This window comes from Mustela erminea, chromosome 4, assembly GCF_009829155.1.
Source record: "Mustela erminea isolate mMusErm1 chromosome 4, mMusErm1.Pri, whole genome shotgun sequence".
Lineage (NCBI taxonomy): Eukaryota > Metazoa > Chordata > Mammalia > Carnivora > Mustelidae > Mustela > Mustela erminea.
In genome coordinates, this window is record NC_045617.1 from 143092376 (window position 1) to 143110300 (window position 17925).

General features: G+C 42.7%; 1 protein-coding gene across 1 annotated transcript in view; it reads right to left on the reverse strand.

The window, feature by feature from the left end:
* Positions 1–9001: 9001 nt before the first annotated feature.
* The window catches only part of MBOAT1 (membrane bound O-acyltransferase domain containing 1), a 109698-nt gene continuing 100774 nt past the window's right edge, over positions 9002–17925 (reverse strand). Inside the window, exon 13 of the mRNA XM_032341211.1 lies at positions 9002–10222. Coding sequence (XP_032197102.1) covers positions 10096–10222 — 127 coding nt within the window. The 3' untranslated portion in view covers positions 9002–10095. The remainder of the gene's footprint in view (positions 10223–17925) is intronic.

Here is a 17925-nt window from a genome sequence, read left to right on the forward strand (position 1 = left end):
TCAATTCCAGTGTAGTTAACATATACAGTGTTATATAAGCTTCAGGTGTACAATACAGTGATTCAATAATTCCTTATATTAGTGCTCATTAACATAAGTGTACTCTTCATTCCCTCTGCTTGTTTCGCCCATCCCCCTACCTACCTCCCCTCTGGGAACCATCTCTTTGTTCTCTACAGTCAAGAGTCTCTTTTTTGGTTTGTCTCTTTCCTTTGTTCATTTGGTTTGTTTCTTAGTTCCACATAATGAATGAAATCATATGATATTTGTCTTTCTCTGATTTATTTCACTTAGCATTACACCCTCTAGCTCCATTCACGTTGTTTCAAGTATCATTGTATACATATACACCACATCTTTATCCACGCAATCGATGGACATTTGGGCTGCTTCTGTAATTTGGCTATTGTAAATAATGCTTCTGTAGACATTGGAGTGCATGTATCTCTTTGAATTAGTGTTCATATATTCTTTGGGTGAATACCCACTAGTGTGATTGCTGGATGGTAAGGTATTTCTATTTTTAATTTTTCAAGGAACCTCCATACAGTTTTCACAGTGGCTGCACCAGTTTTCATTCCTACCACCAGTGCAGGAGGGTCCTTTTTCCTCCACATCGTTGTCAACTCTTGTTTCGTATTTTTTTTATTTTAGCCACTCTGACAGGTATGAAGTAATATCTTGGAGTTTTCGTTTGCATTTCCCTGATATTAAGGGATACTGAGCATCTTTTCATGTGTCTGTTGGCCATGTGTATATCTTCCTTGGACAAATGTTTGTTCTTGTCTTTTGCCCATTTTTTTAAGTTGGATTATTTTGGGGGTATTGAGTTGTATCAGTTCTTTATATATTTTGGATTTTAACCCTTTATTGGCTATGTCATTTGCCAACATCTTCCATCAGTAAGTTGTCTTTCGGTTTTGTTGATTGTTGTCTTTACTGTGCAGAAGATTTTTATTTTGATGCTGTCCCAATGGATTATTTTTCCTTTTCTTTCTCTTGCCCAGGAGACATATCTAGAAAGATGTTGTTACAGCCAATGTCAGAGAAATTGCTGTCTGTTTTCTTCTAGGATTTTTGTGGGTTTTGGTCTTACAAAAACAAAGTGGGAAGTATCACAATTCCAGATTTCAAGTTATATCACAAGGCTATAATAATTGAAACAGTATGGTACTGGCACAAAAAGAGACACATAGATCAGTGGAACAGTATAGAAAGCTCAGAAATAACCCCATAATTATATGGCCAATTAATCTTTGACTAAGGAGGCAAGAGTATGCAATGGAAAAGACAGTCTCCTCCAGAAATGTCACTGGAAAAATAGAACAGCAACATGCAAAAGAATGAAACTGGACCATTTTCTTAAACCACACACAAAAATAAACTCAAAACAAAATGTATTTCTTTTTTTTTTTAAGATTTTATTTATTTATCAGAGAGAGAGGGGGGAGAGAGCAAGCACAGGCAGACAGAATGGCAGGCAGAGGCAGAGGGAGAAGCAGGCTCCCTGCTGAGCAAGGAGCCCGATGTGGGACTCGATCCCAGGACGCTGGGATCATGACCTGAGCCGAAGGCAGCTGCTTAACCAACTGAGCCACCCAGGCGTCCCCAAAATGTATTTCTTTTAAACCAGAAGTTCATTGACACAAAACTGCTTAATTAATGTACATTTAGGACAGTGTGGATCTCTACTAATTTTAGTATTTTTTTCTAGTTCTGTGAGAAATGCTATTGATATTTTGATAAGAGATTACATTGGATCTGTAGATTACTTCAGATAGTATAGACTTCTGAATATTCTCCCAATCCATGAACATGATATATCTTTTTATTTGCTTGCTCATCTTTAATTTCTTTCATCAATGTTTTATATTTTCAGAATATAGGTCATTCACCACCTTGGTTAAATTTCTTCCTAGGTATTTTATTCTTTTTGGTACAATTGTAAATGGAGTTGTTTTCTTAATTTCTCTTTCTGCTAGTTCATTATTGGTGTAACAAAATGCAACAGATTTCTTTATATTAATTTTGTATACTGCAACATTATTGAATTCATTTATTCTGATAATTTTCAGGTGGAGTCTTTAGGGTTTTCTCTGTATAGTATCATGTCATCTGCAAATAGTGGCAATTTAATTTTTTTTCTTACTAATTTGGATGTATTTTCTTTCTTTTTCACCTCTGATTTCTGTAGCTTGGACATCCAGTACTATGCTGAATGAAAGTAGTGAAAGTAGGTTTCTTTGCCTTATTCCTGATCTTTTTTTTTTAATTTTTATTTGACAGACAGAGATCACCAGTAGGCAGAGAGGCAGGCAGAAAGAGAGAGAGGGAAACGGGCTCCCTCTGAGCAGAGAGCCCGATGCGGGGCTCGATCCCAGGACCCTGGGATCACGACCTGAGCTGAAGACAGCGGCTTTAACCCACTGAGCCACCCAGGCACCCCCCCTTATTCCTGATCTTAAATAAAAGACGTTTTCACCAGTATGTTAGCTGTGGGCTTTCATATACGGCCTTTAATATATTGAGGTATGTTCCCTCTAAACCCAATTCATTAAGAGTTTTTATCATGAATGGATGTTTTATTTTGTTAAATGCTTTCTCTATTGAGATGATCATATTATTTTTAATCCATCATTTTATTAATGTTGTGCATCACTTTTTCTTTTTTCTTTTTTTTTTGCAATTATTGAATCATCTTTGCATCCCAAGGCTTTATTCTTAGGATGCAAGGATGATTCAATAATTGCACTTGGTAAGTGGTGAATAATTCTTTTAATATATTGTTGAATGTGATTTACTAGTATTTTGTTGAGAATTTTTGCTCATATTTTCATAAGGGACATTGGCCTATAGTTCTCTTTTTTTTTAATTGTGTTTTTATCTAGTTTTGATTGTCAGGGTGATGCTGGCCTCACAGAGTACATTCAGAAGCTGTCTTGCTGCTGCTGCTGCTGCTTCTTCTTTTTTGAATATTTTGAGAATAGTAACAATTTAACTTCTTTAAATATTTGGTAGAATTCCTGTGACACCACCTGGTCCTGAACTTCTGTTTGTTAGGAGTTTTTCAGTTGCAGATTCAATTTTGTTACTATTAATTGGTCTGTTTTAATTTTCTATTTCTTTCTGATTCAGTTTTGGAAGATTGTTTCTAGAAATTTAACTATTTCTTCTAGGTTGTTCAGTTTGTTGGCTTATTATTTTTCCTAGTAGTTTCTTAAAATTCTTTGTATTTCTGTCATATCATAAGTTACTTCTCTTTTGTTTCAAGTTTTATTTGGGTTCTTTTCCCACTTTTGTTTTCTTGATGAATCTAGCTCAAGTTTTATCGATTTTACCCTTTTAAAGAACCAGATCTTGGTTTCACTGATCTTTTGTGGTTATTTAAAGATCTTTATTTCTGCCCTGATTTTTATTTTCTTCTTTCTACTAAACTTTGGGTTTGTTTTCTAGTCTCGTTAGGTGTAAGGTTAGATTATTTGACATTTTTCTTGTTTCTTGAGGTAGGCCTGTATTACTACAAATTTCTGTTCTTTTTTTAAAGACTTATTTATTTTAGAGATAGAAAGAGCCAGGGGAGGGGCAAAGAGAGGATCCTAAAGTAGACTCCCCATGAGCATGGAGCCGACTTGGGGCTCAATCCCAGGACCCTGAGGTCATGACCTGAGCTAAAATCAAGAGCTGGATGTTCAACCAACTGAGCCACGCAGGTGCTCCTAAATTTCCCTTTTAAAACTGCTTTTGTTGTGTGCCAAAGATTTTGGCGATTGTGTTTTCATTTGTCTCCATGTATCTTTTTTTAAATTTCTCTTTGATTTCTTCACTGACCCATTGGTCATTTAATAGCATGTTGTTTAGATTCCACATGTTTGTATTTTTTCATTTTTTTCATGATTGATTTCTAGTTTCAAACCCATTATGGTCATAAAAAATGATTATGATTTCAACCTTTTCAAATTTATTAAGCCTTGTTTTGTGGCCCAACATGTGATCTGTCCTAGAGAATATTGCATATGAACTTGAACATGTATTCTGTTGGTTTTATATGGAATGTTCTGTACGTGTTCTGTTAAGTCCATGTGGTCTAATGTTTCATTCAAAGATACCGTTTCCTTTTGATTTTCTGCTTGGGTGATCTATCCATTGATGTAAATGCAGTGTTAAAATATCTTACTGTCAGTTTCTCCCTTTATGTCTATTAATATTTGCTTTACGTATTTAGGTGCTCCAATGTTGGGTGCATAGATATTCACAATTGTTATATCCTCTTTTTGGATTGATCCCTTTATCATTCTGTAATGTCCTTCATGGTCCCTCATTATAGTCTTTGTTTTATAGTCCATTTTTTCTGATATAAAAATTGCTACATTGGTTTTTTTTTTTTGCTCCCATTTGCATTTTGAATTTTTTTTTCAGTCCTTTACTTTCAGTCTGTATGTGTCTTTATCTGAAATGAGTCTCTTGTAGGCAGCATATGGATGGGTCTTTCTTTTTTAATCCATTCAACTACCCTATGTTTATTAAGTGGAACATTTACATTTTTTTCCCTTTGGACCTTTATTTTTTATTAATTTTTTTAACACCCAGTGCTCATCACAACACATGCCCTCCTTAATACCCATCACCCAGTTACCATTTCTCCCTACCCCTCTCCCTTCTGTAACCTTCAGTTTGTTTCCTGGAGACCAGAGTCTCTCATGGTTTATCTCCCTGATTTCTTCCCATTCAGTTTTCCCTTTCTTCCCCTTGGTCCTCCATGCTATTCCTTGTGTTCCACATATGAGTGATACCCTATGGTAATTGTCTTTCTCAGATTGACTTACTTCACTCAGCGTAATCCCCTCCAGTTCCATCCATGTCGATGTAAAATTCTCAAGGTTGGTAATATTCCCTTGTATATATGAACCACATCTTCTTTATCCATTCTTCTGCTGAAGAACATCTCTCATATTTCCACCATTTACATTTAAAGTAATTATTGATGGGTATGTACTTACTGCCATTTTATTCACTGTTTCCTGGTCACTTTTTTTCCCTCTTCGGTAGTCTTGCTATGTGTCTCTCCCGCTCTCTTTTCTTATGATCGATGACTTTCTGTAGTGTTACACTCTTACTTCTCTATTTTTTTTGCATGTATATTATAGGTTTTGGTTTGTGGTTAGCATGTGGTCCACATGTAACATACACACACACACACACACACACACACACACACACACACCTGTCTATATTAAGTTGATAGTCACTTAAGTTTGAACACCATCGAAAAGAACTTTTTTATTCCCCTTTCTATATCCTATACATATGTTGTCCCACTTTACATCTTTTTATTTATAATTTTCTTCTAATTATTACCTTTTACTTTCCATTCAAAGAAGTACCTTTAACATTTCTTGTAGGCCAGTTTAGTGGTAATGAACGTTTTTAATTTTTGTGTCAGAAATTCTCTCTCTCCTTCAATTCTGAAGGATAACCTTGCCAGGTAGAGTATTCTTGGTTGTAGGGTTTTTCTTTCAGATAGGCCTGGATTATTCTGGGGTGCTTTGTGCCTGCACCACCTTGGTGAGAAGGCTGGCTCTCTATAGTGAGTGCCAACCAGGGGTATCATGGTATGTGCCATGCTGGGCCCATCTTAGTGGGATAGCTGAAGCTGGTGTGGGCTAGGTGCCTGGGGCTCACTGAGGCAACAGCCTCCAGAGGGTGCCCAGAACCCTAATCCTACTAATGCTATCATGGTGGCAAAGGAACATTAACCATGGTGCTCATCAGCCTCTGTGACCTACAGAGTTCCATCAGCTCCCCTACCATTTGGCAGTATTCTAAGGTTAGCTCCTTTACATTCCAATGGATCCTTCAAGCTGTGGCTTTTTACCTGCACCCCAGAGAATCTGGGGCTGGTATGGACTCAGGGCCCAGGCCTTCCTGAAGTGGCAGGCCAACTATCATGCCAGAACCCTGTTCCCATCTGTGCTGTCAAGAAGGAAGGAGAATGCAGACCATGGTACTCACCAGCCAGTGCAACCTTGAGAAAGTCGCAGCAACTCCTCAGTCATTCGGCATGTTCTAGGGCCAGTTCCTTTATATTCTATGTGGTCTTTTAAACCATAGCTTTTTTCCTCACCCATGGCAAATGAATCTGCTTAAGGTCCCTCAATACCATTCTTCCCCTCTGAAGTTTCATTAAGGAACATTAAGGAAAGAGGATTTCCTTCATTATCATGTCTCCACCTCTTTTGCCAACACCATCTATGTGGTCTTATCTTTTGCTGTACAGAAGTTGTTCAGTCACCCCTCAGTTCTTCAGGAGGAATTGCTCTATCAAGAGGTGTAAGTCTGGTGTATCCAGAGAGGAAGTAGACTTAGGGTCTCCCTATGTCACCATCTTGAACCAGAACTCCAGATGTTTTCAATTGACTTTGCCCAGATCCATCACAAGAAGCACTAGCTACAATAGCTACACATTATGAAATGTTATTACTTAATAAGACTTAAAATAAATGACCCTCACCCCTCCCCTAGCCCCGAGCCATAGGCTGCAGAATGGATGCTTTGTCAGCAGGCCTGAAGACAACATTCATTTCATTGTCCACCTCTTGAGTGACCGGGTACATTGTCAATGAGCAGTAATGTTTTGAAGAATCTTTTTTCCTGAGTATTGGTCTCAACAGTGGGCATCAAATATTCAGGACACCATGTTGTAAACATGTGCTATCATCCAGGCTTCATTGTTCCATTTATGCAGCACAGGCAAAGTAGATTTAACATCATTCTTAAGGGCCCACGGATTTCCAGGAAGGTGAATAGGCATTGGATTCAACTTAGTCAGCAGTTGTATTAGGCCCTAACAAGAGTTTCAGCCTGTGCTTTGAAACTTTGAAGTCAAGAACTGACTTCTCTGTAGCTGTGAAAGTCCTAGACGGCATCTTCTTCCAACTGAAGGCTGTTCATCTACATTGAAAATCAGTTGTTGAGTGGAGCTTCCTTAACTCTCTCAGGTTCATTAACTCTCTCAGCTCAATCTTCTGGAGAACTTCCTGCAACTTCTCTATCAGCATCTGCTGCTTCACTTTTCTTTTATGGAGGAGGCTTCTTTCCTTAACCCTCATGAGCCCACCTCTGTTGGCTTCAAACTTTCCTTCTGCAGCTTCCTCACTTCTCTCAGCCTTCACAGGATTGCAGAGTTAGGACCTTACTCTGGATTAGGCTTTGGCTTAAGGGAAAGTTAGGGCTGGTTTCATTTTTCCAGACCACTAAAACTCTCCATATCAGCAATAAGACTTTTGCTTTTTAATCACCCATATGTTCACGAGAATAGAGCTTTTCATTTCCTTCAAGAACTTGTCCTTTGCATTCACCAGCTGGCTATTTGGTGCAAGAAGCCTACCTTCCAGCCTATCTCAGCTTTCAGCATGCTTTCCTCACTGAGCTTAATTATTTCTTGCTTTTACTTAGTGATAGATGTGTGATTATTCCTTTCACTTGAACCCGTAGAGGCCCTTGTTGGGTTATTAATGGGCCTAGTTTCAGTGTTGTTGTGTCTCAGGGAACAGGGACCCCAGCCTGAGGATGGGGAGAGAGAGATGGAGAACAGTTGGTTGGTGGAGCAGTCAGAACACACACATTTTTCAGGTAAGCTCCTTGTCTTAGTTGGGTGTGCTTCATGGCATCCTAAAACAGTTGTAACAGTAACATCACAGATCACTAGAACAAATATAAAATAATTAAAAAGTCTGAAAAATTGTGAGAATTACCAACAATGTGACAGACATAAGCAGTGGTGTTGGGAAAATGGTACCAATAGACTAGTTTGACATCTGGTTGCCATGAATCCTCAATTCCTAAAAAATGCAGTATCTGCAAAGCACAAGAAAGTGATGTGTGTAAAAGGAAACAGGCCTGCACTGAATAAAGCCCCTCAATAAGAAAAATGTGCCTAAGGGCCCAGCACTGTCTGACATATAACACCTATAAGCCCAGATTCCAAAGGCTTGACTTTGATTCCATTCAGTAATAAATAAGTAATCTTAGCAGACACTAGAGGAACCAATGGTCCATGTGTGCCCAGGACTGAAGGGTCAGCAGAGTCACTAGCATGACAGGATGATTGGTTACCCTAGAGATCACCTCCTCTTGCTAACAAAATTTTTCTCTTAGAAATGAAAATGTTTAAATACAGTGAAACCTGAATATAAACCATATTGCAAATTCAAAGATTTCACTGTAACAATACACTTTGTGCCTGTGGTGCTATATACCATTTTTAATAGTGTGCATTTTACTGGGTCTTGAGCCTCAAAATGTTCCTGTTGGAAAAGGATCCAGACAGATTTTAAGCATCTACATCCCCTCCCCCATAACATCCTTCGTGGACCAAGAGGTAGGATTGCCTCAAGGTTACCTGGGTAAATTGGGGTAAGCCTCAAACACAGGCCAAAAGGTGCTGTCTTTATCCATTATCTTATATGAGGCCTAGAGTTCAGGTTCTAGTATTCTCTCCGAGCACCTTACAACCTCTCCAAGGGACAAGCCATCACTTCACGTGTCATTGTCCTAAGAGAAGCAGAAGGATACTTCTTGGAAATGCCAACTGCCAGCAGCTCTCTGGGGACTGCCTGGATTTTAATCTCTGTTTCATCACTAACTTTGTGACTGTGGGGACAGTAAGCAAATGTCCCTCTGATTCTCCATTTCCTCATCTGTAAAAGGGGGTTTAAGCCTACCTGCAAAGTTGGGAATGAAGACAGGACATCAAACCAAAAACCCAAACCGTCCAAGTACCTGACATGGAGGACAAAATGAACATGTTATAAGTGCTCAAATTTGAACAAGTAAAAACCTTAAGTTTGTGCATATTTGTTGAAACACACAAATATACACACATGCTTCAGAATGTGTGGTCTCCACTCCCAGAAACAAAAAAATAAGCTTTCTGTTCAGAAACATTTCCTTTATATAGAAACACAGTATTCATTCAGTATGCATCCCATTTTTGACCATCTGATTTGAACAGGTTCTCCTCTCCTGAGGCATTTATTTGAGGGCACACCATTGCAACATGTAATTATCAGCATCACCATTATTGTTTTGCACACTTGATACCATGTTTCTTTCTCCCACATAGAATTACTACCCAAGAGAAGTCCCTGAAAGGAACCACAGCACATTCATAACAAAGTTAAAAATGATCTTCAGATTCAACTAAAACAGTCCGATTTCATCAGCTGCAAAATCAGAAAAGTGAAAACCAGCCCACGTGTCATCACAGCCATGATCATTCACACCTCTATGAAATGAGGGGAGCAAAGAGAAAAATGTCTGTTGCTTCTTACCAAGCTTCTATATAATTTTAAATTACCTTTTTTTTAAAAAATTACTTATTTAAAAGACATTTTGCTGCCTTTGGTGGTGCAAACATTTGGGTGTTTCTCAAGGCCATCCCTGGGCAAGACAGAGGGCGCATGTGAAATGGAAAACAGTAGCCCTTCCTAGACTCCTGGGGTACACGCACAGGAGACTTTCTGATTTCCAATCTTGGCTCAGTTCAAAGAAAAAAGGGAAGCATTCTGTCCCTGCGAGGAAAAAAAAATGCAGCCTACTTCAGGGCATGCCTTTCAGTCCATTGAAGTGTTCACAGCAAGTCCTCCTGGCTCCTCCTTGCAGGATCCTCTCTTCCACGGTCTTGTGCGTAGTCGCTGTGCTCAAAGGGTCTGCAGCTTCCCGAGGAACAACTGTGTCTGGCTGGGGTATGTTCTGGAAGACAAGCTCTGTTGGCAACTACCTTCTGCCTTCTGGAGCAGATGTCTGGGTTCCAGGGATGGGAGATCATGCCAGAAAAGCAAAGACCCAGCAGCCCAGAATGGCCAGTCTCTGTCTACAAAGCCGGCACAGTCTCCACACCACTCAAATGTCCTCGGAAATATTAAATCAACTGGACATGGCTGACTTAATCATATAAAAGGCTTTATAAAATACTCCCTGCACTTAAAAAAAAAAATGCATGTAAACATCACTTCCAAGTGCCTGGCGAACCCTTGAGTCTTTGATCTTCTCTTTGTGACATTTTGCAGTTTTACTTGCTCGGCTTCCTTGGAGGGATCAGTCTTTTTTTTTCTTATTAATGGAGTTCAGAGTCTGAGGCTGCCTCTGGATATGAGCATGTGGTTTGATTGGCAGAAAGAGTATTATCAGGAGACTTATGATGTGTAAATAAAAATACATGGACCTAGAATAAAACATACACAAAAATTAAATTGCACACAAGGATACAAACGGGAAATGTCGCATGCGTGTGATCACACCATCTGCAGTCCAGCAAGAGATCGGCTTCAGTCCACACCGCGGAAACCTCCAGCAGGTGAGCAGGCCACAGACGGGCCAAAGCCACAGGACTGGGTACAGCAAAGAACATTAATCCCACAACAGACAGTCAGAATCCCCTTAATACTCAAAATATATGAGGATACAGGAAAATGCAAACCCTATATTCTGTTCCCTAGACACAAACACAGCCTACACTTTAGCTGATGTACTCAAGCATAAGGGGTTCTTCTTGTGTGTGTTAGAAGCCAGAAGAATCCAGATTTTCAAAGCTTACTCCATAACTCTGAAAATCGCTTTCATCCAAACTAATAAGAAACAAGTGTTGCTTTTGAGTCTGTGGGACTTTTATTGCGTAAATGTGTTCAGCACACTGAGCACAGAGTAGACCATACTGGGCGTATCTGTAAATGTAATTGATTAGAAACAGCTTGCATTTGTACAATTGTTCTAGATCCTTTTGGAAAGGCTGACTTAGGCTTTCTCCAATGCTGTTTGAAGAGCAAGGAAAAAGTAATGTTAAAAGGAGGGGAAAAGACCCACAATGGATTCATGTATCATTCCTTAGCTTCTGTGATCATAAGGTCAGACACATTGGAATCCGATAATTTACTTATCCCCTAAACTTCCTCCAAAATGTCTACAGAATAGTCAAGACTTCTAACAGAAGGGAACACATCTTCACTCATTCTCTCAATAAGCATTTACTGCTTTGGATGTACAAAGCATTAAACGAGGATCTACTAAAAGGCAAAAAGCCCCCATCTCTTCCTTCAGGGGGATGGGAAACAAGACAAGTATACGAGGTAAGGGTATACTTTCCCCCCACTGAGCTGGAGGACAGGTTTCATACTATGAAAATGTGGTCTCTTCTCTCTCAAAATCCAGTATAGTGGTACTATACTCACCCTTCTTGTGATGACAGGAGATGATTTAAATTAGCAGCGTGGGGCTATGCCTGACCTTCTGACCAAATATATCAGAAGGAGGATCACTGGTCTCTGGAGAGCACATGACCATGACTGAAACCATGGAAAGTAAAAGTGGGCATGAGGGGCTCCCAGAATCGAACCAGCCCCAGGTAAGTGAGCAACTCTTTTATTGTCTAAACCAAAACACAGAGAATGAAAGAGTTCTACAGACAGACACACTGGCTCAACAGGTGTAAACTAGGGTTCGCAACAGGCATAAATTTCAGCCTGCACATCTGTATACTTTGCTCTTGCATTTTGCCATAATCTCTCCTATGTGACCAGAGCTACATTGGAACAATTATGTTAAAGCCACATATTTTAGGAGTCAAGGGAAAAATATTTCAAACCTCTGGCAAAGTTTAGAAACCTATTCTGACCCACCATATTTTTCTAAAATTTTAAGACCTATTTTATCTTTTTATTATGGAAAAACAAGATGTATGGAGCACGCTAGGGCTGATCTAGGTACTCCAGATGCACAGATGAACAAGGCACAATTCCCACACTCGAGGACTTTGTTATCTGCAAAAATAGCTATACAAATTCTAACATCCTTGCACGTGAATTTAAGGGTCATATACTTAACGTATGTAGTTTTGCTTTTCAAAATGAGTTCATAGCAACGTTCTGCTATGGACTAAATATGGTATTTGGAGAAGTAGAGCTTGGAGAGGTAATTTGGTTGGGGTGAGGCCCCCATGATGGGATTAGTGCCTTTAAGAAAATAGAAACCAGAGCAGAAGCTGTCCCTGTGTGTTTCTATCTCTCATCTCTCTCTGCCAAGTCAGGGCACAGAGAGAAGGTAGCCTTTCTTAAGCCCAGAAGAGAGCTTCCACCAGAAACTGAATCTGGGGCGCCTTGATCTTGGACTTCCCAGACTCCACAATGGTGAGAAATTGTTGTTGAATTCACTCAGTCTGTACTTAGTCCTAGCATTCTGAGTGAAGACAGGTTCTTTCATAACACATTGAAGTGCTCACTTGGGACTCATTTACAGCTTAGAAGAAAGAAGATTAGGGAGGAATTTAAAGTTATGAAGTCCTGATAGATTGAAAACTGACTACGTTTAAAAATAAAGCATGTCTGAAATTGAAATGTTAAGCAGCGAAGGACAGACTGAGCAGCCAATTTGCATACACCTGTCATTCACTGCCGGTGACACAATTAGCCCCCAGTGGGGAATAGATCTGGAATGTAACCAGACCCACCTCCACTAAAAGACGATTCCATTTTCATTTCTTCCATCAGATTCAGTGATTGTCTTAAGAGATGCTGAAAACACTTTTTTTTTAAATAAAGATTTTACTTATTTATTTAAGAGAGAGTGAAAGAGCACAAGCAGGAAGAGCAGGAGAGGGAGAAGCAGGCTCCCTTTTGAGAAGCCATCTAGGATCGCCTCTGGCAACATGTGACTTAAAATTCAAATTAATTAAGAGAAGATAAAACTGAAAATTCAGTTCCTCAGTCACACTAGCCACATGTGCTCATGGCTAATACGTCAGATGGCATTTCTGTCATGGCAGACACTTCTAGGGGACAGAGCTGGTCTGGATAGGGAATGACTGCGTGTGAAGAGAAACGGAAATCTGCTTGGGTGATCTGGATTGGATCTGATTCTTCCCATTGAGCCCGCGAGTGTAGGAACCAGCACGCTGTCGTCCGTTACATGCATGTTCTCTCACACAAATCCCTATTTAGCCTGATGGTCCACCAGTAACATTCTTCCCAAGCAGCTTCTCCCGAAGAAACATTCTTTCTACTGTTCTTGCTGTAAAGGAACTTTGGGTCTGAAACTCCAGTCCAACTGTGTGAGTTTTCTTCAATTACCCACTCTGAGTTTCCACTTCCTGCAAAGATAAACAGGGATCCTGACCCCTGCTTCTCTCTCGCCCAGCTCACTGCTAGTTACCACAGAGTCTACCCTCTGCCAACACTCATGGCACTTGGGGCTTCAGTGCCAGACCTCCTCTAGCACAAGGGGCCTGTCTATGCTTCCCTGATCTGGAGCACAGTGCGGAGTGCTCCGGCTCGCCCCCCCCCCACCCTCCCATCCTCACACACACTATGTCCATTTTCACGCCTCCTCTGTAGCCCAGGTCTTAGCCCAAAGGCCACTTTCACCCCAAGGCTGCCCTGGATGGCCAGTCGGAGTCTGATCTTTGTACCATTCACTCAGAAAACGATTTCAGTGAGTAGTTATAAATCGGTCCGTTAATGCCGGTCTCCTCCATCATACTAGCCTCTCCGTGGGACCAGGACTGATGTCTCTTTTGTTCTCACCACATTCTCGCCAGCTTCTAGAACGGTGCCCAGCAAACATAAGGTATGAAATGGTGTTGAGTTGAATTTGGTCATTTCTGCTACCACATGAAAAACAACAAAAAAATCACCCACTCGGCAGTATCACGCACTGAGAATACTGGGGCATAGCGAGGTACGACTTGCTAGCAAGAGCAAGAGCGCTAACAAAACCAGCTCCGTGTGAAAATGTAGACCGGAATGGGCAAATATTGGCCGGAGGTCACAGATGCAGCGGGTAAGAAGATGGAGCTGTGTGTGAGGGGGCCTGCCCTCAGGGTGAGCATGGAGGGGGCAAACCAGCTGAGAGCCAGGGCAGAGCAGGTGCGGGGGGGGGGGCGCGGGGCAGGGACCACCTCTCAAATGAGGGAGCTCAGTGGAACGGGGTACTGACAGGGGAGCTCAGTGAGGGGGGGTTATGAATAAGGGGATATCTCTCAAAGAGGGAGCTCAATAAAGGGAGGGTACTGATGGGGGGGGATAGCTCTCAGGAGAGAGAGCTCAGTGAAGAGGGATAGTGATGAGGGGTTATGTCTCAGAAGAGGGAGCTCAGTCAAGAGGGTTAGTCAGAGGGGGAATATCTCTGAGAGGGAGCACAGTGACGAGGGTTACGTAGAGGGGAGTAGCTCTCAGAAGGAGGAGCACAGTGAATTTGGGTACTGACAGGGAAGATACCTCTCAGAAGAGGGAGCTCAGTGAAGGGAGGGTACTGAGAGGGGGCTATTTCTCAGAAGGAGTTTAGTGAAGGGAGGGCAGGGAGAGCGGGGATATCTCTCAGAAGAGGGAGCTCAGCGGAAGGGGTTACTCAGAGAGGGAATATCTCCAATAGGGCGCTTAGTGAGGGGGGTTATGGAGAGGGGGGAGCGCTCTCAGAAGAAGGAACATATCGAGCGTGTGTACTGACAGGGAGGATATCTCCCAAGAGGGACTCGGTGAAAGGGGGGTGCGGGGTAGTGCAGGAAGATATCTCCCAGAAGAAGGCGCTCAGTGAAGGGAAGGTAGAAACAGGGGGGATGTCTTTCAGAAGAAGGAGCTCAGTGAAGAGGGGTTATGAACAGGGAGGATAGCTCTCAAAGAGGGAACTCAGTAAAGGGAGGGTACTGACAGGGGGATCTCTCTCAGGAAAGGGAGCTCAGTGAAGGGGGTACTGATGGGGGGTATCACTCAGAAGAGGGAGTTTAGTGAAGGGGGTACAGTGACAGGACAATATCTCTCAGAAGAGGGAACTCAGCGAAAGGGGTTACTCAGAGAGGGAATATCTCCAACAGGGAGCTCCGTGGGGGGGGGGGGGTTACGGAGAGGGGGAGTGAGCTCTCAGAAGAAGGAACATAGTGAGTGTGTATCTAACAGGGAAGATATCTCTCAAAAGAGGGAGCTCAGTGAAAGTAAGGTAGTTACGGGGGTAACTACGGGGATGTGGGGGAGCAGTAACCATGGGGTTACCTCTCAAATGAGGAAGCTGATTGAAGGGGGGTACAAGATGGATATTTCTCAGTAGAGGGAGTCCAGTGAAGGAGAGGTAGTGATAGGATGTCCCTCAAAAGGGAGGCTCAGTGAAGGCTGAGTAGTGACAGGGAGGGTCTGGAGAGGGGGGATATGTGATATATCTGTATAGTGAAGTCTATGATGTCTTATACATAAAAATTATAACTTATAATAATGTGTGGATCGAGCCCCACATTGGGCTCTCTGCTCCGCAGGGAGCCTGCTTCCTCCTCTCTCTCTCTCTGCCTGCCTCCCTGCCTACTTGTGATTTCTTATCTGTCAAATAAATAAATAAAATCTTAAAAAAAAAAAAGTATCTGAAACAGTGAAGGGAAGGTATGGAGAGGAGGGATCTCTCTCAGAAGAGGAAGCTCAGTGAAGGGGGCTAGTAACAGGGGGATATCTCTCAGAAGATAGGTGTATCTCAGAGGGGTACTACCCTGAGGGACAGCTCTCAGAAGATACCTATCTCTCAGAAGAGGACTAACCCGGGGTTATCTTCAGAAGAAGGAGTTTAATGAAGGGGGAAGTCACAGGGGGTTATCTCTCAGAAGCAGCAGCTCAGTGAAAAGAGGGTAGGAAGAGAGGGTATATCTCTCAGAAGAGGGAGATCAGTGAAGAGAGGGTACTCACAGGGGGATACCTGTCAGGAAAGAGAGCTCAGTGAAGGGGGTTACTGACAGGGGGTGGTATCTCAGGAGAGGAAGCTCAGGGAAAGGGGGTTAGTAGATGGGGGGTATCTCTCAGAAGAGGGAGCTCAGTGAAGCAGGGATACTGACCGGGGCGATACCTCTCAGAGGAGGGAGCTCAGTGGTGGGGGGGGTGGTTAGTGACAGGGGGGATATCTTTCAGAAGAGGGAGATCAGTGAAGGGAAGGTAGGGAGAGGGGGGATATCTCTCAGAAGACGGAGCTCGGTGCAGGGGAGGTAGTGACAGAGGAATATCTCTCAGAAGAGGGAGCTCAGTGAAGGGGTACTGACTGGGGGATATCAAAAGAAGGAGCTCTGTGAAGGGAGGGTACTGAGGGGTGATATCTCTCAGACAGTGACGGAGGGATATCTCTAGGAAGAGGGAGCTCAGTGAAGTGGGGGTACTGACGGAGGTATCTCAGAAGAGGGAGCTCTGGTAAGGGAGAGTACTGACAGGGAGGATCTCTCAGAAGACGGAGCTTAGTGAAGTGAGGGTACTGATGGGGGGGTATCTCAGAAGAGGGACCTCAGTGAAATAGGGGTACTGACAGGGGGCATATCGCTCAGAAGAAGGGGCTCAGTGAAGGGAGGGTAGGGAGAGGGGGGCTATCTCTCAGAAGTGGGAGCTCAGTGAAGGGAGGGTAAGGATATGTGGCACATCTCTCAGATAGTGACGGGGGGATGTCTCTTCAGAAGAGGGAACTCCACGAAGGGATACTCACAAGGGCGGTATCTTTCAGGAAAGGCAGTGAAGGGGGTTACTGACTGGGAAGTATCTCAGAAGAGGTAGTTTAATGAAGGGCAAGTACTGAGAGGGGGTATCTCTCAGAAGAGGGAGCTCAGTGAAGCGGGGGTAGTTATAGTGGGATATCCTTCAGAAGAGGGAGCTCGGTTAAGATTGAGTAGTGAAAAGGAGGGTATGGGGGGGTATCTGATATATCTGTATAGAGAAGTCCATAATTCTTATATATATAAGAAATTCTTATTTATATAAATAATAAATATATAAGAAATATCTGATATAGTGAAGGGAGGGTATGAAGCGGGTATGGAGCGGGGGCGGGGGGAATATCACTCAGAAGAGGCAGCTCAGTGAAGGGGGCGTCGTGACCAAGGGGAAATCACTCAGAAGAGGGAGCTCCGTAAAGAGGGGGTACTGACGGGGGAGTGTATTTCAGAAGAGGGAGCTCCATGAAGGAGGTTACTGTCAGGGAGGATATCTCTCAGAAGAGGGAGCTCAGTGAAGGCGGGGTAGTGATGGGGGATAACTTTCAGAAGAGGGAGTGCAGTGAAGGTGGGTATTTAGATGGGGGATATCTCTCTTAGAGGGAGCTCAGTGAAGGGGGAGCTCTCTCAGAAGAGGGAGCCCAGTGAAAGGGAGTGTAGTGACAAAGGGGAAATCACTCAGTAGAGGACGCTCAGTGAAGGGAAATACTGGGGGGTTATCTCTGAAGAGGGAGCTCAGTGAAGCGGGAGGTATTGACAGAGGGCGATCTCTCAGAAGATGGTGCTTAGTGACAGGGGAGTAGTGACAGGGGACATATCTCTCAGAAGAAGCAGCTCAGTGAAGGAAGGGTAGGGAGAGTGGGGCTATCTCTTAGGGAGCTCAGTGAAGGGGAAGGTAGTGACAAAAGGAAAATCTCTCAGAAGAGGGGTACTGACAGTGGGGATATCTCTAGAAGAGGGAGGTCAGAGAACAGAGGTTAGGAAGGAGGAGCTCAGTTAAGGTTGAGGAGTGACAAGGGAGGATATATCTGTATAGTAAAGTCTATAGTTCTTATATATAAGAAATTCTTACATATAAATTATAAATTCTTATATACAAGAAATATCTGATATAGTGAAGGGAGGGTATGGAGAGGGGGGGATATCCCTCAGAAGAGGGAGCTCAGTGAAGGGAGGTACTTACAGGGGGATATCAGGAAAGGGAGCTCAGTGAATGGGGGGGTTCAGATAGGATATCTCTCCGATAGTTATATGGATCATATCTCTCAGAAGAGGGAGCTCAGTGAAGGGAGGTACCGATGGGGGATACCAGCAGAAGAGGGAGCTCCATGAAAAGAGGGTATGGAGAGGCGAGATATCTCTCAGATAGTGACAGGGGGAAATCTTTCAGAAGAGGGAGCTCAGTGAAATGGGGGGTACTTAGAGGGGGATTTCTC